Here is a 22,608-nt window from a genome sequence, read left to right as displayed (position 1 = left end):
TCGTTTTTTTTGCACTATTAACAAAAAAGGACCAAGAACAATTTTGAAAAAAAAATAAATATATATTTTTTACTTTCTGCTATATTACATATCCAATAAAAAAAATAAACACATTTCTCTCATCAATTTAGGCCAATATGTCTTCTGCCACACATTTTTGGTAAAACAAATCCCAATAAGCTTACATTAATTGGTTTTCGCAAAAGTTATATAGCGTCTACAAACTATGGGACAGATTTATGGAATTTTTCTTTTAACATTTTCTTTTAGTAGTAATGGTGGTGATCAGCGACTTATAGCAGGAATGCGACATTGCGGCAGACAGATCGGACACTAAGACACTAAGGCCCTGTACACACGATCAGTCCAAACTGATGAAAACGGACTGAAGTTCAGTTTCATCGGTCCAAACCGAGCATGTGTGGGCCCCATCGGTCCGTTATCCTTCGGTCGCAAAATTTAGAACTTGCTTTAAAATTGAACCGATGGACGCCTAACACCGACGGTTAGTACACAAAAGCATCGGTTCCAAACCCGCGCATGCTCAGAATCAAGTCGACGCATGCTTGGAAGCATTGAACTTAATTTTTCTCTGCACGTCGTTGTGTTTTGCGTCACCGTGTTGGACTCGATCGGTTTTTGAACTGATGGTGTGTAGGCACATCAGACCATCAGTCAGCTTCATCGGTTAACCAATGAAACTGAACTTCAGTCCGTTTTCATCGGTTTGGACTGATCGTGTGTACAGGGTCTAAGTGACACTTTTTGGGGACCAGTGACACCAATACAGAGATCAGAGCTAAAAATATGCGCTCTCACTGTACTAATGACACTGGCAGGGAAGGGTTACCATCAGGGGGGATCAAAGGGAGTGTTCCTAGGGAGTGCTTGCTTACTGTGTGGGAGGTGCTTGTACCGTGGAAAGGCAGGGATCCGTGTTCCTGCTTAGCAGAAACACAGGATCACTACCTTCCCTTCTCACAGATTGGCGATCTGCCTTGTTTACATAGGCAGACTGCCATTCTGCTTCTCTCAGGAATGATCTGCGGGTCTCAGTGGACATTGCATCCCCCGGGCCCACTGATTGGCTCCCGCTGTGTCCAATCACATCGGTAGCAGGCGGCACGAGTGCGCCCCATACCCAGAAATGCAGGATCATTGAACAGGCACATGGTCGTGGGCAGAGGAGCCACTTTGCCGCCGTATATATACAGTATATGGTCTGCAAGCAGCTAAATAACGTTTTTGGTTTGTGGTGCTTATATTCAGTGAAGAACCGCTTTAAAGTACACCTCCACAGAGAGAAATATGCAGGTAGCTATTGGTGAGCTTCTTCTGAAAATACTGGGTACCTTTTTAGCTATAGCAAATTCTATCCTCTCTCTCCATATATAATTGGTTTGGGTCCCTTTAATGGAGGGGGCTCCTGCTCAGGTGTTGCTGGGGGGTGCTTTATGCTCATCACACTTGATTCCCGTGGGGTATAAAAGGCCACTAGGGAGAAGTCGTTGGTGATTGTAGATAAGGATGTGCTCCAGCGTGTTCGCATGGTACACATGCAGAGCCCGCCAGGAAGTCTGCACGGCGCTGCACTAAGAAGCGACAATAAAGACATAAAGAGGACCTGTCACACTGGTTCCTATTACAAGGGATGTTTACATTCCTTGTAATAGGAATAAAGGTGATCAAAAAAAAAAAAAAATTCAAAGAAAGTGTAAAAATAAAAAAATGAAGTAAAAAAATAAAATAAAATAATAAAAAAAATTTTTTAAAACGCCCCTGTCCCGGTCGCTCGCGTGCAGAAGCGTACGCGCATGCAAGTCCCGCCCACATATGTAAACACCGTTCAAACCCCACATGTGAGGTATCATCGCGTGCGTTAGAGCGTGTGCAACAATTCTAGCACTAGATCTCCTCTGTAACTCAAAAATAGTAACCTGTAAAAAAATTTAAAGCGTTGCCTATGGAGATTTTTAAGTACCGAAGTTTGGCGCCATTCCATGAGTGTGCGCAATTTTAAAGCGTGACATGTTAGGTATCTGTTTACTCGGCGTAACATCGTCTTTCACATTATACAAAAAAATTGGGCTAACTTTACTGTTTTGTTATTTTTTAATTCATGAAACAGTTTTTTTCCCTAAAAAAAGGCGTTTGAAAAATTATTGCGCAAATACCATGCGAGAAAAAAAGTTGCAATGACCCCCATTTTATTCCCTAGGGTGTCTGCTAAAAAAAAATATAGAATGTTTGGGGGTTCTGATTAATTTTCTAGCAAAAAAATTGTGATTTTTACATAAAGGAGAAAAGTGCCAAAATAGGCCCGGTAACGAAGTGGTTAAGGCTTCATGTGTTTTGTATCTATTTTATTTGGCATAACCTCATCTTTTACATTTAAAAAAATATATATAATAATTGGGTAATAAGTTGTGTCTGTGAGCGCTACAATGAACTTTAGTGTATTTTATAATGGGAAATTTGCACTTGATAAACCGTTGCGCTGATAGGGTGTTACATAAAAAAAATCAGAACTAACGCCATTTTTGTCCTCCATTGTGTCTAGACTGACAGAAAAATAAATCTATTGTTTGGGGGTTCAGTATGTACTGCAGTTACTGGAGCTCCACTCTTCTACACAGTAATCATGTACAGGAAACAAGTGGCCTCCACATCCTGTAGTAGCTTCTATTTGTTGTTTGTTACATTCAATTTAATTTAAAAAATAAAAAAGGTGCAGTTGTGGAGGCATGTTTCCTGGTGACAGTGGAGTTCCAGCTGCAGAGATGCACAATAAAGTTCAGTAAAAAAAAAAAAAAAGAGAGAAGAAGTGGAGGCCACATGCTTCCTGTCATCCGTGGAGCTCCACTCTGCAGCCACTCCTCTCCTGTGTGAAGTAGAGGGAGCGCGCTTTTACCTCAACTCACTGCTGTCCCGCGCAGAGCTGGTTGTGAAGGGAGAAAGTTCCAGAACACGTAATGGAGATTGCTAGGGGGCGGGGCTGTATAGCCATGACGTACTATTACTTTAGATATATGGAATATTCTCAGTGTATTGGTACATATGATATGTATTGTGGAGATAATGACACATTTGGGGTAATAATGTGAGGAGATATAACCTTTTGGCTTTACATTTATATCACACATGTGTACTTCCTCGCTCTCTGATTGGCCAGACGTTGACGAACATTACGGGATCGATGTCCCTATAGTGTGAGAACATAACGCCGCAATCCATGATTTACACACACAGGGGGGCCTTAGAAATGGCTGCCACTTGCCTCGTGTTCGGCTCGCTCTTCAGAGGCGGGTGTTGTATCGCCTCCTCACCGCCTCTTTTAACCCCCTAAGACCCCTTTCACACTTGGACGGTCCGGGCGTTAGCGGTAAAGCGCCGCTAGTTTTAGCAGGCGCTTTACTGCTGTTATAGCGACGCTTTTCGGCTGCTAGCGGGACACTTTTAAACCCCGCTAGCGGTCGAGGAAAGGGTTTAATAATGCCGGTTTTGCGGCACTGCTGAATCGCTTTTGCAGGCGCTTCGTTTCAATGGGCAGGGCGTTTTGGGGGCGCCGTTTACACTGATCCCACACCGCTCCAAAGATGCTTCTTTTTCCCGTCCTGCAAGCGCACCGCCCCAGTGTGAAAGGATTCGGGCTCTCACACTGGGAAGGCATGAAAGGCGCTTTACAGGTGTTTTGGTATTTTCAGCGCTAAAACGCTTAAAAAGCAGCCCAGTGTGAAATGGGTCCTAATGCTGGGCTACCGCGTTTCAACCCCTCACAACGCACAGCGTGGCTCTACTTCTCCCGGCTTCACTTGAGTGGGTTGCACTCAGCAGGCGGGAGAACCCAAGTGTGATGGAAAGTAATTGATGACGTGTGTCCAAACCTGTCTGGCAACACGGGTGGCCAAGAAACGCAGCTTTAGTCAGAGAACGGGGGGGGGGGGGGGGGGGGTGCTGACGAACAAAACAAACAAGTATAATCTCTTCTCTCCTGACACGAAATAATAAGGAAGGGGGGGGGGGGCCTGGGCCCTTTACAGGTGTAATGCGAAAAACAGAAGGGGGGGGGGGGGGCTGACCGGGACCGTAAGGGGCCCCTGGGACCATTGGGTCCCTTACTGGTGTAATGCAAAAAAAAAAACGAGAGGGGGGCCGGCCGGGACTGTAAGGGGTCCTGGGGACCGTTGGGCCCCTTACAGTTGTAATGCAAAAAATAAATAATAAAAAAAATATGAGGTGGGCCAGCCGGACCTGTAAGGGGACCATCGGGCCCCTTACAAGTGTAATGCAATAAATAAAAAAAAAAACGGAAGGGGGGCCAGCTGGGCCCCTGGGGACCATCGGACCCCTTACAGGTGTAATGCCTGTACCCCCCTGATGGTGGCCCTGCACATACCCCCCTCTAATCACAAGTGTAAATGAGGCCTAAGGGACAGTTCACACCGCACATGAAGTCCAGTGCGTTTTTTTCTACATCAAAAAAACGCATGGAAAGTAGCTTATATGTTTTTCAATGACATAGTTCACAGGGATGCTTGCATATCCAATGCATTCCAGAAGAAAAAGTAGAACAAGATGCATTTTACATGAACTGGACTGTACTGGAACGCTGTAAAATGCATCAAAATGCACAGGAACGCATTAAAAACGCGCATACAGGACCGCATCCGGAACAGATCTGGAGAGCCTTTTTGTGGTGTGAACTGGCCCTAAGTATGAGGTACAGCAGCAGTTTTAGGGCCGATTCACACCACATGCAGTGCATTTTACAAAAAAAAGAAGAAAGAAAGAAAAAAATATATAAAAAAAAGGGGTGTAGCCATCTGGGGCCTTGGGGACCTCTGGGCCCTTTAATAAAAAAAAATATATATATATATATATATATATATATATATTTTTTTTTTTAAAAGGGGGGTTGCCATCTGGGGCCCTGGGGACCTCTGGGCCCTTTAATAAAAAAAAAAAAAAGAAACCTCTGGGCCCTTTAACCACTTCCATACCAGGCACTTACGCACCTTCCCGCCCAAGCCAATTTTCAGCTTTCAGCACTGTCGCACTTTGAATGACAATTGCGCAGTCGTGCGACGTGGCTCCCAAACAAAATTGGCGTCCTTTTTTCCCCACAAATAGAGCTTTCTTTTGGTGGTATTTGATCACCTCTGCGATTCCATGGACGTCCAGTCAGGATTTCAAAACCACTTCCCGGACGTAAAAAGGCCATAGGCCGGGCGGGAAGTGGTTAATAAAAAAAATTAAATATATATATATATATATATATATAAAAAGAAACAATTATAAAAAAAAGGGGGGGGGGGTCCAGGGCCCTGGGGACCTCTGGGCCCTTTAATAAAATAATATATATATATATATATATATATATAACAACAACAACAAAAAAAAATTATAAAAAAAGGGGGTTTGCCACATGGGGCCCTGGGGACCTCTGGGCCCTTTAATAAAATAATATATATATATATATATATATATATATATATATAACAACAACAACAAAAAAAATTTATAAAAAAAGGGGGTTTGCCACATGGGGCCCTGGGGACCTCTGAGCCCTTTAATAATAAAAATAAAAAATAAATAATAATACAAATAAAAATTGGCCCTTTGATAAAAAATAAAATAAAAATATATTAAAAAAATATATTTTTTTTATTTAAAAATAAATAACAAAAGGGGGGTTGCCATCTGGGGCCTCCGGGCCCCTGGGGACCTCTGGACCCCTAAAAAATAAATTAAAAAAAATGTTTTTTTTTTTGTTTTTTTTAAGGGGGTTGCCATCCGGGCCCTTACAGGTGTACTGCCTGTACCCCCTGATGGCGGCCCTGTTTCCAATGGTATAGTTCACACCAGTGCGGTCCTTTTCAGAAAGTAAAGTAGAACATGGTGCATTTTTCCTGTACTGGACCGCAGTAAAACACATCAAAAAAGCCCCCCCTAGAGTGCATCAAAAAACGCACTGGACCCCAATACAGTGAAAAAAAAAAAAGGAAACGGGCCAGCTCACACCACATGCAGTCCAGTGCGTTTCTTTTTTCTGCATCAGAAATGCATGGAACGTAGGGTATATGGTTTCCGATGGCATAGATCACACCAGTGCGGTCACTTCCAGGACTTTCCAGTTCCAGAAAAAAAAAAGAACATGCTGCATTTTTCCTGTACTGGAACGCGATAAAACGGATCAAAACCGCAAAGGACCCCAATACAGTGAAATTTTTTTAATACATTTTCTAGTACACTTTTTGTATAGATACCTATGCCTTAAAAGTCCACCTAAGGGGTACATTTTTTTGTTTTCAATACAGTGAAAAAAAAGACATGAAAATTAAGAAAAAACCCCATCTGGAATGCACCTCGAAACATCAAAACGCACTGGAATGTATCAAAAACACATTGAAATTGCGCATGCAGGAACGCATCCAGAACAGATCTGAAGTTTGGTTTTATGGTGTGAACCGTCCCTCAGTCCAATAATAGGTTATATGGTTTCCAATGGCATAGTTCACACCAGTCCAGTCAGTTCCAGAAAAAAAAAAGTAGAACATGCTGCATTTTTCCTGCACTGGACTTTACTGGAACGTGGTAAAACGCATCAAAAGCGCACTGGAACACACATGTCTTTAATTAAGGTTAAGACAAAAGAGGGGAGGGGATGCACCAGAGGGCATCAAAACGCACTGCAACGCATCAAAAACGCGTATGCAGAAAAGCATCCGGACTGCGTTTCTATGGTGTAAACCGGTCCTTAGGTTTTTTTTCCGATGTGCGGCTCAATTTGGAGCCACGGTCTGAGGACTGGTTCACACCACAAAAACGTCCTCCAGATCCTTTCCGGATGTGTTTCTGCATGTGCGTTCCCGTGCTCTTTAAATGCGTTTCCAGGGGGAATTCCCCCCCACTGCTCTGGGGTCCAGTGCGTTTATGATTCGTGTAGGTGCATTTTTGATGTGTTTTACTGCGTTCCAGTACAGTTCTGTGCAGGATAAGGGCCAGTTCACACCATAGAAATGCAGTCCAGATGCGTTCTGGATGCTTTTCTGCATGTTCGTTTTTGATGCATTCCAGTGCGTTTTTAAAGCATTTTTTCCCTCTCTTTCTTCTTAACCTTAACCACTTGGGATCCACGCTATGGACGAAAGACGTCCACAGCGCGCCTCTCAAGTGCCGGGTGGACGTCCCTGGACGTCCTGTTGTTGTTGTTCCCCGTACGCGCCGCTGGGGGCGCGCAGCGGGGAAACAACGTGCCCGGCGCATCGCTCGGGAGCCGATGCGTGTGCCTGGCGGGCGCGATGTCTGCCAGACACCCGCAATCGTCGGTGACACAGCAGGACGTGGAGCTCTGTGTGTAAACACAGAGCTCCACGTGCTGTCAGGGAGAGAGGAGACCGATCTGTGTCCCTTTACATAGGGACACAGCATCGGTCACCTCCCCCAGTCACCCCCCTCCCCCCACACAGTAAGAACACACCCAGGTAATACATTTAACCCCTTCCTCACCCCCTAGTGGTTAACCCCTTCACTGCCAGTCACATTTATACAGTAATTAGTGCATTTTTATAGCACTGATCGCTGTATAAATGTGAATGGTCCCAAAATTGTGTCAAAAGTGTTCGATACGTCCGCCGCAATATCGCAGGTCTGACAAAAAAAATCGCAAATCGCTGCCATTACTAGTAAAAAAAAAAAAAAAAAATCATAAATCTATCCCCTATTTTGTAGGCGCTATAACTTTTGCGTAAACCAATCAATATTCGCTTATTGCGATTTTTTTAACAAAAATATGTAGAAGAATACGTATCGGCCTAAACCGAGGGAAATTTTAATTAAAAAAAAAAAATGGGATATTATTATAACAAAAAGTAAAAAATATTGTTTTTTTTTCCTAAATTTTCAGTTTTTTTATGTTTATAGCGCAAAAAATAAAAATCGCAGAGGTGATCAAATACCACCAAAAGAAAGCTCTATTTGTGGGGAAAAAATTATAAAAATATAATTTGGGTACAGCGTTGTATGACCGCGCAATTGTCATTCAAAATGCGTCAGCGCTGAAAGCTGAAAATTGGTCTGGGCACGAAGGGGGTTTAAGTGCCCAGTAATGAAGTGGTTAAATAAGGACACGTGTGTTCCAATGTGTTTTTTATTTGTTTATTCGTTCCAGTACAGTCCAGTTCTGGAAAAATGCAGCATGTTCTACTTTTTTTTTCTGGAACCGGAACTCACTGGAACGGCAAGCACTGGTGTGAACCTAGTTTTAAAAGTCCAGGAATGCCTGTGGTGTGAACTATCCCTGAAGCAGAACACGTTCCACGGCTGCCACATGAAACACCATATCGCATTCCGCAGGCATTACCGCTGCCCAATGCGACCCATGCAAGTATATGGGGCCACACAGTAACCTCACGTAGTTGTGTCACGGTGTTGTGGTATTTATGTGGCTAAAACTGTCTGTGAGGAAGTGACATAACGCTTCATCGCCTGCTCAACAGCCCCCTGAAAAGTGATCCACCTTGGATTGCTTTTCAGAGGCAATACAGGCTGGCACACATGCCAGCATGTGTTCTCAGAACATCATCCCTCTTGCCTTGTTGCTAGGATGTTGCTAAGGCACTCCCAGCCATTACCAAAATTAGCAGATTACTTCATGCCGTCCTGCCTTGTTGCTAGGACCTTTCTAAGGCACTCCTAGTCATTGTCAAAACTCCCAAAGCTGACATCATCCCATCCTGCCTTGTTGCTAGGACGTTGCTAAGGCACTCCCAAGTGTTACCAAAACTCCCAGAAATTACATCATCCCGTCCTGCCTTGTTGCTAGGACGTTGCTAAGGCACTCTCAGCTATTGTCAAAACTCCCAAAGTTTACATCATCCCGTCCTGCCTTGTTGCTAGGACGTTGCCAAGGCACTCCCAGCCGTTACCAAAACTCCCAGAAATTACATCATCGCATCCTGCCTTGTTGCTAGGACGTTGCTAAGGCACTCTCAGCCACTGTCAAAACTCCCAAAGTTTACATCATCCCGTCCTGCCTTGTTGCTAGGACGTTGCTAAGGCACTCCCAGCCGTTACCAAAACTCCCAGAGATTACATCATCCCGTCCTGCCTTGTTGCTAGGACGTTGCTAAGGCACTCCCAGCCGTTACCAAAACTCCCAGAGATTACATCATCCCGTCCTGCCTTGTTGCTAGGACGTTGCTAAGGCACTCCCAGCCGTTACCAAAACTCCCAGAGATTACATCATCCCGTCCTGCCTTGTTGCTAGGACGTTGCTAAGGCACTCCCAGCCATTACCAAAACTCCCAGAGATTACATCATCCAGTCCTGCCTTGTTGCTAGGATGTTGCTAAGGCACTCCCAGCCGTTACCAAAACTCCCAGAGATTACATCATCCAGTCCTGCCTTGTTGCTAGGATGTTGCTAAGGCACTCCCAGCCGTTACCAAAACTCCCAGAGATTACATCATCCCCTCCTCGGTGGCTTCCCCAATTTAATCCTCTACAAAGCTTCCAACTGTCGCACATTTGGAGGGACTGTCCCATTTATGGAACCAAAAGCATTCATCCATTCGTTCTGTAATAGTTATTTTTAGCTTGTGTGACAGGGGTGTGACATGGGAGTGACAGGGGGTGTGTCCTATGTGTACGCACTAGTTGCAAATATGTCCTGTTCACTGTATTATCTGTTGCCTATTGTATTTTTTTGTTTTGTTTTTAGCAGAATTCGAATAAATGGCGGACACAGTACTGGAGCGCAGAAGAGATTCAGGGGAAGCAGGGTCCCCTGTTGTTGCCACATCCAGCCCATCTCCTGCCAAAACACCCTCTCGGTGAGCCATGGGACAGACATGACTGCAGATCAGTGCTGCAGATTACCAGTTGGCACTGTGCCGTGTTGTTATTATGTCTCCTTATTATAATAATACAAATTATGAATGGGTCATCCTGTACTGTCTTTTTTCTCCTCTTCTACATTATTTCTTACCCAGAGCTTAAAGCTGAGCACAAAAGCTTTTAGGCTCCATTCACACCTAGGCGATTTGATTTGCCGCGATTCTGCCTGCGATTTAAATCGCCTAGGTGTTTAATGAAGCCTTATTAAACTACATTTCTCAAGAGCTTCAACGGCTATAAATCCACTTTGTATGTAATTTGTAAAACTAGCAGTGACATCACTGTGCTGTGCAAAAAAGCAGGCGTGGGAGGGGTTAAACATACATGCATATTTGTTTTAGTGCGCTGCAATCCAATTAATATTCTTTATAACAAGCATTGCAGTTGCCACAGAGGCAGATGTGTTTGTTTATTTTTTCCCACGACCCGGTCCGAAGCTCCGTGACTGGGATCGCGGGACGCACGGACTCGATCGCCGCTGGAGTCCCGCGATCGGTCCCCGGAGCTGAAGAACGAGGAGAGCCATGTGTAAACACAGCTTCCCCATACTTCACTGTGGCGGCGTTATCGAGCGCGTCAACCCTTTTATAGGGGTACACAATCGATGATGTCACACCTACAGCCACACCCCCCTACAGTTGTAAACACACTTGAGGTCACACATAACCCCATCAGCGCCCCCCTGTGGTTAACTCCCAAACTGCAACTGTCATTTACACAATAAACAATGCAATTTAAATGCATTTTTTGCTGTGAAAATGACAATGGTCCCAAAAATGTGTCAAAATTGTCCGAAGTGTCCGCCATAATGTCGCAGTCATGAAAAAAAATCGCTGCTCGCCGCCATTAGTGGTAAAAATAAATAAATAATAAAAATGCAATAAAACTATCCACTATTTTGTAAACACTATAAATTTTGCGCAAACCAATCTATAAACGCTTATTGTGATTTTTTTTTTTTACCAAAAATATGTAGAAGAATACGTATCGGCCTAAACTGAGGAAAAAATTGTTTTTTTATATATTTTTGGGGGAAATTTATTATAGCAAAAAGTAAAAAATAATGATTTTTTTTCAAAATTGTCGCTCTATTTTTGTTTATAGCGCAAAAAATAAAAACCGTAGAGGTGATCAAATACCACCAAAAGAAAGCTCTATTTGTGGGAAAAAAAGGATGCCAATTTTGTTTGGGAGCCACGTTGCACGACCGCGCAATTGTCTGTTAAAGCGACGCAGTGCCGATTCGCAAAAAGGGGCCTGGTCCTTTACCTGCATTTTGGTCTGAGTCTTAAGTGGTTAAAGACAACACATGGTAAAAGCCACCCTAAAGTGTCAAAAACTAGAAAAAAAGCAAAAACTGAAATCAGATGGGATATTTTCCATTGCAGGTCTCTCGGCACCCCTGGGCCCGGGCCATCTGGAGACACTTCAAATGCTACAGCCAGCAGAACCGAAAGGAGAACTCAAAGCTTTGCAGATTTGGAGGCCATTGTGGAGGCTCTACATCTTCGAGCACAAACACTGATTGATAAAATAAACCAAAAGCGCAGCAATGACCAAACACTGATGGAAGAATTTAAGAATAGTCTCACCTTGAAGGTAATGGCCTTTAGTTCTGAAACTTAGGATGTGACTCAGATTTATGGGTGTAGTGCTTGGGGCTCTCTAAAGTTCACAAGCAGCTACAACTGCTTAAACAAACCTATTCCAAAGATTTAACAGGCGCTGATAGAAGCAAATATTCTTTGACCCCCGGCTGCATACTAGCACCGAACCGACCTTCTTCATCTTAACTGCAAATGGCATGACTGTACCAGAACTAATGACTAATAGGAGTCAGAGAATTGCATCTTCCATCAGGGATTTCTCCTGCGCATGACAGATTCCCTTCAATGAAATAATTGCTGACATACTCTTAAAGCGGAGGTTCACCCTTAGAGAGCACTTTTTAGCCTTAGATTCCTGCTCGTTTTCTCTAGGGGAATCGGCTATTTGATTTAAAATATGATCCGTACTTACCCGTTTACGAGATGCATCTTCTCCGTCGCTTCCGGGTATGGGCTGCGGGACTGGGCGTTCCTATTTTGATTGACAGTCTTCCGAGAGGCTTCCGACGGTCGCATCCATCGCGTCACGATTTTCCGAAAGAAGCCGAACGTCGGTGCGCAGGCGCAGTATAGAGCCGCACCGACGTTCGGCTTCTTTCGGCTACGAGTGACGCGATGGATGCGACCGTCGGAAGCCTCTCGGAAGACTGTCAATCAAGAAGGAACGCCCGCTCCCGAAGACGCATACCCGGAAGCGACGGAAGAAGATGCATCTCGAAAACGGTAAGTACGGATCATATTTTAAAACAAATAGCCGATTCCCCTAGACCAAACGAGCAGGAATCTAAGGGGAAAAAAAAAAAATTTTAATAAATGGGTGAACTCCCGCTTTAAAGTGGAGGTTCACCCAAAAAATCTATTTTTAACATTAGATTGAGGCTAATTTTGGGAAGGACAATCGGATGTGTTTTTTTTTAAATCAATGCAGTACTTACAGTTTTAGGGTCCTTTCACACGTGCGGACCGTTCGTCCGTTTTTTCATACGTCCGTTTACGGACTGCAATGCTTTCCAATGGGATAGCGTACGTTAGCGGATGAGCATCCGCTAACATCCGTTAACATCAGTCTCCATTAAGCTCCGTTTTTTTGAACGGAAGAAAACCCTATTTTACTTCCGTCAGAAAAACGGAACGGACGAAAAACGGATGTTAGTGGACGATCCGTTTAACATCCGATCCGCTAACATCCGTTTTTCATCAAAATATGTAATAAAAATAAAGTTCTAACAAAAAAAAAACGGATGAAAAACAAATGACAACTGATGAGAAACGGATCAACTGATGATAAAAAACTGATCAACTGATGATAACAAACTGATCTAAAAAACGGTCCGCACGTGTGAAAGGACCCTAAGAGATAGATGTTCTCCGCCGCTTCCGGGTATGGGCTGCGGGACTGGGCGTTCCTATTTGATTGACAGCCTCTCGACGGTCGCATACAGCGCGTCACGAGTTCCCGAAAGTAGCCGAACGTCGGTGCGCAGGCGCCGTATAGAGCCGCACCGACGTTCGGCAACTCGTGACGCGCTGTATGCGACCGGTCGGAAGGCTGTCAATCAAATAGGAACGCCCAGTCCCGAAGATCATACCCGGAAGCCACGGAGAACATCTATCTCAAAAACGGTAAGTACTGCATTGATTTAAAAAAAAAACACCCGATTCTGCTTCCCAAAATTAGCCTCAATCTAATGTTAAAAAAAAAAATTTCGGGTGAGCCCCCGCTTTAAAGCTAATTTGATAGGGTTGTGAAATAACCGTCCTGCTGAAATGCAGGTGGGACAAGCTGCTTGTAGGAACCTTTATTTATATTCTATCATCCTTTCCTGTGTGCCAGGATGCCTTTCCCAACTTAAAGCGGAGTTCCAGCTGTAATTGTTTTTTTTTTTTTTAAGACACCCGAGATGTTCATCTTACTTAAAGGGTCACTAAAGGAATTATTTTTTTTAGCTGAAATGACTGTTTACAGGGTATAGAGACATAATAGTTAACTGATTCCCTTTAAAAATTATTAAAAACAGATAAAAATCAATCATATAATGTACCTACAGTTTCGTTTCGTTTTTGCTGTTGTTTCCTGGTTCTCTGATGTACAGAGACAAAGAGCCCATAGAGGGCAGTGATGCTTTGTAAAACGAAACTGGATTGGTTCTGACACACAGTAGTCACACCTCCTTGATTAGTCACCACAGTGAGAAATCTCCCAGTGATCAGGAAACAGACAACCAGGAAGTGTCCAGAACAGAGAGGAATTACAGCAACATCAAAGCAAAAACTAACAATGAGGACATGAAACCAGGACTGCAGTAAGGTAAAGGAAGCTATTTAGCTAAAAAAAAAAATTCCTTTAGTTACCCTTTAATGCTACAAAAGCAAAATCTATGAAAGGTCGCTGTAGTATTGCATTTTTTTTTTATAAAACTAACCTTTATATTCACCCGGCAACATGCTTCCATCTTAATTGTGGGTATGTGAAGCCCAATAGTGTTTTCTTCTGGGAATAGGTGCTGCTGGTTACCCAGCATGCACCTTTGGATCTCGCGCATGCGCATAAGACACAAGGCGCGACGCACGATTGTGTCTCTGGTTGCCATCACAACGGCGGCATCGTAGGAATTTATTATGGCAACCAAATGTAACCTAGACAATAGATGCAAGTAATGTTACCTGTCACGCAGATGAAGATGCTGCTGCGCTGGGCTGAGGTGAGATTTGAAATCTCCCCCGTCACATCACAATGCTCAGTCTTACATGGTCTGATGTCCTCCTGAATAATTAAACGTCAAAGTGCAGTATTCCCCTTCTAAATATGAACAGATCGCCGCTCTAGTCCCCACCGCCGCCGCTGCCTCTTCTGTGGACAAAACACTAACAATGGCGACAAGCACCTGGTTGCCCTTTTCAAAAATGTTGCTTAGCATCGCATTGCATCGCATCATTTCCTGTTTGGAAATAACACGATGCTAACAGGCAGGGATGCCCTCTGACCCCAGGGAATGATGACACACATCTCCCAGGAGCCAAGGCGCCGCGGGATATGACGTACCTCGACGCGGAAATGGTAACAAGGTAAGCAGAGCTAGAAAAAAAAATAACTCCTAATGTTGTTTTAACTTGAGGGATTGAAGCGATTCATGGAAATGGGAGCTCCAGGTCCTGTACTAATGATTAATACCTGGAACTCCTGGTTCTGGGTCACCTGATCGCTGTGACAGCTTCTGATTGGCTATCACAGTGATCAGTCACTGTGAAGCCCACCCCTGTGTTTCTCTCTATGTGAACGGAGTTGAGAGGTACATTGTATCTCTTTCTCTCTGCAGAGAGAAAAAATACCAACTGTGTTTAAAAATACTTTCCTGGGCCTCCCACTGATTATCCTGCAGCCAGTTACTTGGTATTTTTAACTTGACCACCTCCACTCTCATCGCTCGTTATCCAATGATCAGTCTTGGGTATTTGTTTTTGGTATTTACTGGTGGAACTTGGATAGGGGAAGGAATTGAACAATGTACGAATGAACACAACTCTCACTTAGCTGCTTCAGAATGAACTAGGTAGCAGACTCTGCTGTACCATACTGCACTTGTATGCAGGGATGGACTGGCCATTGGGACTACAGGGAGTTTCCCGGTGGGCCGATGGCTCAGTGGGCCGGCTTCAGTGACAGCAGACCGCCGCCCCCTCCGCTCCTTTGTCTCTCCTTTCCCGCAGCGCTCACCTCCTCTCCCTCCCCGCAGCGCTCAACTGGGGGGAGCAGAGAAGCAGGGGGGACAACAGAGGAGCATGGGGGAGGGGACAGACAGCTGACTCAACAGCTATGGCCTGGGAGTTTCTCACTTCTGCCTAATCTTGTCCCATAAGGGGGGGGGGGGGGGCGCAAAAATTGATTCTTTGCCCCGGGTAAAATAATGTCTAGCTTCCCCACTTGTACTGCCTATAAGAGTACCAGTACCAGCTTTTCTACTTGAATAAAGTAGAATGGCTAGTGAAGGGGGAGAGGGGGCTTGGGTGGCCGGGGGGTGGGGCTGCGTATGTTGTCCAGTCGCCATGGGAGAGACCTGTCAAAGTGGGCCAGTCTGGATGAAGTCCAGGGCCAAATTTTTGTCCCAGTCCAGCCCTGCTTGTATGGAACAATAAGTCCTCAGCTTGCTCTGGCAGCAGACTTGATGAAACTCTAGATCTTCAGGACACTCACTAGCATCCACTTTGGTTGACACCTGTTTACTGAGTCTACTAGCTTAAAGGGATGGCCCTGACAGGACAGGCCCCTTGACACAGATCTGTACTCACTGTGTTTAGAAACAGATACTTCCTGGTGTGTCTCCCTTCCAATCAGCTCTGCAGGGCATCTGTTTTTTTTTAATGAATTCTTTATTTTTTATAATTTTCATATTCACGTTATAATGTTCACATTTTTATATTATCTCAATTTACCATTCTAAATATATGTGTATGTATAACGATGCGCAAACCAGATATTTAACGTGAATCAGGCTGCCAACATACCATGTGGAAATAAGGTGAAAAATATAAAAAAGAAAATGTAGCGCCCAAAATATAAATAAACCCCTAAAAAAGGGTGAATCTAGCGTGTTCCTTAAAAAACTTCAAAAGGCCACACAGGAAAAAATAGATCACTTAGCTAGTAATGATTTTTGCATATTATATTTCTATATATAAGTATGGTGATCACACCACAGTTATTTCACATATGTATTTTTACCTGGTGATTTTCCATAGCACAGATTTGTACGTAAGGTTTTGATATAGGAGCTTGTTTCTCACATCATAGCTCCCATTATTCACTTCACTATTTCACGATAGTGTATGAAGAGGCATTAGACTTTAATTATTAGTCTTTTACCTTTAAGGAACACGCTAGATTCACCCTTTTTTAGGGGTTTATTTATATTTTGGGCGCTACATTTTCATTCTAAATATAGTCATCTTCTATACTCTTATATCCTATTCGGGTTCCTTACTCGCAGGACACCTGTGTTGCAGCTTTACTCAACTCTGGCCCTCAGGTCGACCACCTGAGGCCGCATGGCCCGAAGGGAGGCTGTATGGGTTGCCATATGGGTGAGGTCACAGGCCACGGGTTGAGCATGTGGGGCTTTTATTTTAGTGATTGAGTTACCGTATTTATCGGCGTATACCGCGCACTATTTTGCCCTGAAAATCAGGGCAAAATCGTGGGTGCGCGATATACGCCGATACCCGCTTTCCCGCCACGAGTTTTGAATACTGCGCCGGCATATACCGAGCGCAGTACACTCGTGTAACTTCGGGCAGTCTCGGCGCCTCTCGCACTGACGTCCTGAGCGTACAGGACGTCAGCGCGACAGTTGCCGAGCCTGCCCGACGTTACACGAGTGTACTGCGCCCGGTATATGCCGGCGCAGTATTCAAAACTCGTGGCGGGAAACGAGCGGGGAGGACGCCGGACCCGCCGGAGAGGACGCCGGACCCGCCGAAGAGGACACCCGACCCGCCAAAGACGGACGCCCGACCCGCCGAAGAGGACACCCGAAGCCGCAGATGGACGCCGGACCCGACGAGGCCACCGATGAACGCCGCGCAAGACACCAAAACTGTAAGTACAAAAAAACGTTTTTTCCACAGGAATTCGGGCCACTTTGGGGGTGCGCGGTATACGCGGGAGCGCGTTATACCGCGATAAATACGGTACTTTACATGGACTTTACCCACCAAAGAAACGCTTACGTCATGCAGAGATGTTAGAGAGAAATGTCTGAGAATTTCTCACTTTTCTTTATTATGTATTCTTTGCCTCATCTGTTGGGCTGGGGATGAAAATCATCCAGTGGCCCAGACAAAAAAAAAGGAACACATCTGTCAATGTGTGCCATGCTTCGGTAGAGAGCTGCCCACGTATGGCACACATACATAGAACAGTTATTGGCTGATTGGATCTAAAACAGGCTAATCTGGCATGATAACTGGCCAGCGTGAAAAAAAAACCAGACAAATGTGTCACACAATAGGACCCGGAGATTGGAACGACGATAGGCTTCCAGCACGTACGCTCTATTTTATAATGTCAGGATGAAAACAATCTTCCCTTTTTATTGCGTTCAGTGATAATACATCATAAAACCGTTTCTTCACAGACCCATGTGCCTTTTTTGAGCACTTAAATTAATTTAGAGATTATTTATTTTTTTCCCTCTCTGGCATGTCAGTGTAATCCGCTTTCAGCACATTATTCTAACTGCTTTTAATCTCCCACGAGTGCACAGGTAGCCGGAGCAATTAGTTAAGAAGCTGTACAGAACATCCTCTGCTTTTGATTTAGTGGCAAAGAGATGTTTTTCCTGCCAGCTGTTAGGAGGAGAAACAAACAGCTTTTAGCAGTCCAGCAACACCATTTGCATCTGAATATCGCATTTTCTGGCACCTAAACTGGGGCTGTGCTGTCTTTTGGCAAAGCTGGCATTGTGAAAAAAGCCGCCTCATGCTACTGGCATAAGGGAAATTGATGTGGTCAGGCAATTCAGAAGCCGATTCTACTATCAGCATTATTGATTTGGGAAGTTTTGAAGCGTACGATAGAGCAGATTACACCAGTTTATTGGGGGCGATTTCTGTTTTAAGTGTTTTTCTTATTTTGTCTCCTTTTCTATGCCAGGTAGAGGTTCTGTGTAAGAGTCTGGAAGAAAAAATGCATGAGCAGTTTGAGCAGAATACCATGCATCTGCAGGCCAAGGTGCAGGAGCTCACCGATGTCATGCAGAGAATCAGTCATCTACAGGAAGAGCTAAGACATGTCTGCAAGACCTTGACTACGGTCTATGAAGACCTGGGGTTACAACCCGAAATGTCCTAAAATCTGCAGGATTTCTACAGCTTTTGTTGTTGGTTTTAGATAGAACTATTTAGGAAGGGATATGGAGGCTTCCATTGGAGACCTCCGCGTCACATGGTGCAGTGGCAGCCTGCATTCTTCCTTCCTGACAGGTTCTTTTTTAAAAGTGTTTACATTGTAGGTTTTGTGTGCCAAGAATGTTGCTGATCATTTTTATTCAAATGTTGACACTACACTGACCACTGCAACACACACTACACTGACCACTGCAACACACACTACACTGACCACTGCGACACACACTACACTGACCACTGCGACACAGACTACACTGACCACTGCGACACACACTACACTGACCACTGCGACACACACTACACTGACCACTGCAACACACACTACACTGACCACTGCAACACACACTACACTGACCACTGCAACACACACTACACTGACCACGGCAACACACACTACACTGACCACTGCAACACAGACTACACTGACCACTGCAACACACTACACTGACCACTGCAACACACACTACACTACACTGACCACTGCAACACACACTACACTGACCACTGCAACGCACACTACACTGACCACTGCAACACACACTACACTGACCACTGCAACACACACTACACTGACCACTGCAACACACACTACACTGACCACTGCAACACAGACTACACTGACCACTGCAACACACACTACACTGACCACTGCAACACACACTACACTACACTGACCACTGCAACACACACTACACTGACCACTGCAACACACACTACACTACACTGACCACTGCAACACACACTACACTACACTGACCACTGCAACACACACTACACTACACTGACCACTGCAACACGCACTACACTGACCACTGCAACACACACCCTGCAACTAACATAGCAATATTCCAAGTTTTATCTCCATAGGCTACCATAATTACCATTTTGTCTATTCACTGGTTGTGCTATAAGAGGCTATGCCAATGTGTCTACAATTTCATCACATTGCGAGTTTGTATACATGTGATTTTCCTAATGTCAAAAATGTTTTTCTCTTGTGGGGTTATTTTTTCACACCCAAACATTTGTGTGTATTTGATATAATGCAGGTACCTCACTTCATACACATGCACTGTATTTTTGGAAATGTGGAATAAGCTCAAGCGGTCAGGTCATACAGTCATGGATCCAACCACCTCCTAAGATCTGTAGCCATCTTTATTCTTTCTAGCAGATATTGGAGTGCTTTGGTATATAAATGTTTGTCATTCTCATAGAGAAGCTGTTCTTTAACATGTAGACCTTTAAAAGTACTATTTTACTTTATTTTTTTGTGGACAAGGAACCCATATTTAATATAAGTTTTTCTCTGATCTAAAATATTACCTAACATCTCATAATGCTTCTATGTTTTTAGTTTGTACCTGCGTTATGCATGTTATTTTTGAAATTTCTAAATCTGTTGTAAAAACAAAGTGTTCTGTAAAACATGAGAAGCTTTCAGTAAATGATTTATAGAAGCAGTAGGGCAGAATTGAACTTACTTAAATCTCTAACCGACGTTCTTGGAGATGAAGGATTCTCAGGCTGCACATTGTGGTGGCCGGTGTTCTGACAAGTAAAGTCGCAGCTGGTGCCCGAGGGCCCGAGGAGCCTTGTCTCACGGGAGCCGAGCTGAAGGCGTCCGGTGCGCCAAAATGACGTCAGCCCTGAGACCTGCCTGATTTGTTTGATCCTTCGGATCCATTGGACGGAGGAGGAGGCGAGGGACACAGAGTAGTGTGTACAGCGGCGGCATTCGGCTCCTCATCCGACCATTCATCCACCACGGCTACCAGGCTCTGCGAGTGCTCAGCAAGGGATTGCAGGGTTCGTTCCGGTCGGCGGTCGTATCCGGGCCATTCCCGTACATCAAAGGTGGTGAGAGAACAGCAGAGGAGCAGCTGTATGTGCGGTTGTAGGTGCATTGGCTCACCATTCATATTTACCGCCGCCGCTAACACCGCCAACACTGTAGGAGGAACAGGAAAGCCACACGGGCACATGACCTCAATTGACCTTCGCTCAATCACAGGGGCAGCCGGAGCCTAAACATGGCGGCTGGAGCGCAGGCCGCGGAGACACGGGAAATACAACGTTTGGGGGACACGGACAGAGCCAGAATTGCGCCCCCTAAAATGTTGCGCCTGGGGCCACGGTCCCCCTGGCCCCCCCCCCCCCTCCCCCACGCTACGCCACTGATTGTAGGACACCCCTGGGGTTAATAATACACCAGTATAGCACTGTACAGTCGTGGAGGGTTTAAGAAATCAAGAGGAACATGCAGGCCACCATTGCAGACCTCATCCTCAAACATCCTGCAGGTAATGCTGACTAGTTTTTGAGTTACTGATCTGAAACAAGCATGCAGATCAGTCTGACTTCACTGGCTGCATGCTTGTAATAGGTCGTTGGCTCAGAAAGTACTGAAAGCTGCATTCCAGGAATTTAGCCTCTTTTGTAAAAAATTAAAGCACACTATGGGGGTCTCCCAGAAATACAGCGATAGCTGTCTTCCGTGAGTACTATAAAGCTGTCGGATATAAGTAATATAGCTAAGCCCAGAAGGTGCCATGCACCTTGCTGGACTTTGCTCATGGGGGGTTATTTACGAAAGGAAAATCCACTTTGCACTACAAGTGCAAAGTGCACCTGCAAGTGCAGTTGCTGTACATCTGAGGGGGACATGCATGTAAAATAAAAAACAGCATTTTAGCTTGCACATGATTGGATAATAAAATCAGCAGAGCTTCCCAATATTTCAGATCTACCCCTCAGATTTACAGCGACTGCAATTTCAAGTCCATTTGGCACTTGTAGTGCAAAGTGGATTTGCCTTTCGTAAATAACCCCCCAAGAACAAAGTCCAGCAAGGTGCATGGCACCTTCTGGGCTTAGCTATATTACTTATATCCGACAGCTCCTTCTGAACTCTACATCCTAAACAGGAAAGTAGCTGCAGCTGCTATTCCCTCCCCACCAGGGTCCCGCAGCATTTTTTACTGACAAAACATGGAAAATTTACTGGCAGAGCACATCTTTTACTGGCAACCTGAGAAATGACAGAACTCCTATTGAAAACTAACACAGTGAATATTTGAACAGGATAATGGAAACACTGACAATACCGATAACAAAGTAATTTGCTTGATTTACACTTAAAAAGTCAACACTGCATGAAATTATCAGCCTCAATACTAGCAGTTGTAAAAAAAAAAATCACAGATTTTTACAAACTGTCAGTACATTTTCTGGCGGGGTGGCAACCCTGCTCCCCACCCATCAGTCCAATTATAGAAGCCTTGGTATTAGGTGAACACATTCACAAAATACAAAGGCTTCTGTGAATGGACAGAAGAGGGGAGGGACAGGCATAAGTCTGTCTTTCTCTACTCTCAGATCCCAGAGTGTCTCTCCAGCAGAGCAATACACCTGTCCAATGTAAATAATAGAGATAAGCCCTGGAGATGTCATGTAGTTCCTTGGACTTAAAGGGGGGGGGTTTACCCTAAAAAAAAATTTTTTTTTCTAACATGCCATCCAGCATACTAGCGCGAGCTACAGTATGCCTTTATTTTATTTTTTTTGCGCCGTACTCACTGTTTAATCCCGTAGTTAAGTTTCAGACTAGTAGGCGTTCCTATGCAGAGGGGAACATGATTGACGGCCGGCTATGGCGCGTCACGCTTCCCGGATATAGCCGAAATAGGACTTGGCTCTTCACGGCGCCTGCGCAGTCAGCTCCTAGTCTGGGCGCAGGCGCCGTAAAGCGCCTTGAAGAGCCGAGTCCTACTCGGGAAGCGTGACGCGCCATAGCTGGCCGTCAATCATTGTCCCCTCTGCATAGGAACGCCCATTCCCCGCGGGGAGTCTGAAACGTAACTACGGGATTAAACAGTGAGTACGGCACAAAAAAATAAAATAAAGGCATACTGTAGCTCACGCTACTATGCTGGATTTCATGGTAGAAACTTGTTTTTTTAGGGTGAATCACCGCTTTAACTTATAGTGTTGCCTTCACTTTTTACAAATTGGTTAAATGCCTGAAACCGTTTCTTTACTACTCTCAATACAAGCACATATTTGCTAGTCTGTAACACATTGGGGGTTATTTATAAAAGACCAATCCAGTTTGCACTACAAGTGCAAAGTGCACTTGGAAGTGCAGTCACTGTAAATCTGAGGGGAAGATCTGAAATGAGGGGAAGCTCTGCTGATTTTAT

General features: G+C 44.6%; 1 protein-coding gene across 3 annotated transcripts; it reads left to right on the top strand.

The window, feature by feature from the left end:
• The first annotated feature begins 2,861 nt into the window (after positions 1 to 2,861).
• Positions 2,862 to 18,632, top strand: SYCE2 (synaptonemal complex central element protein 2). 3 transcript variants are annotated; one of them, XM_040342057.1, is made up of 4 exons: positions 2,862 to 2,969; positions 9,730 to 9,832; positions 11,285 to 11,495; positions 18,153 to 18,632. In XM_040342057.1, exons 2-4 carry the CDS (start codon positions 9,735 to 9,737, stop codon positions 18,348 to 18,350), a joined length of 507 nt encoding a protein of 168 aa, XP_040197991.1. In that variant the 5' UTR covers positions 2,862 to 2,969; positions 9,730 to 9,734; the 3' UTR covers positions 18,351 to 18,632. The 3 variants fall into 3 exon arrangements, with proteins under 3 accessions (XP_040197991.1, XP_040197990.1, XP_040197992.1); XM_040342056.1 differs by having other exon boundaries at positions 9,724 to 9,832; XM_040342058.1 differs by having other exon boundaries at positions 9,721 to 9,832.
• Positions 18,633 to 22,608: the final 3,976 nt, after the last annotated feature.

This window comes from Rana temporaria, chromosome 3 (assembly GCF_905171775.1).
Source record: "Rana temporaria chromosome 3, aRanTem1.1, whole genome shotgun sequence".
Lineage (NCBI taxonomy): Eukaryota > Metazoa > Chordata > Amphibia > Anura > Ranidae > Rana > Rana temporaria.
This window is presented reverse-complemented; position numbering and strand designations above follow the sequence as displayed.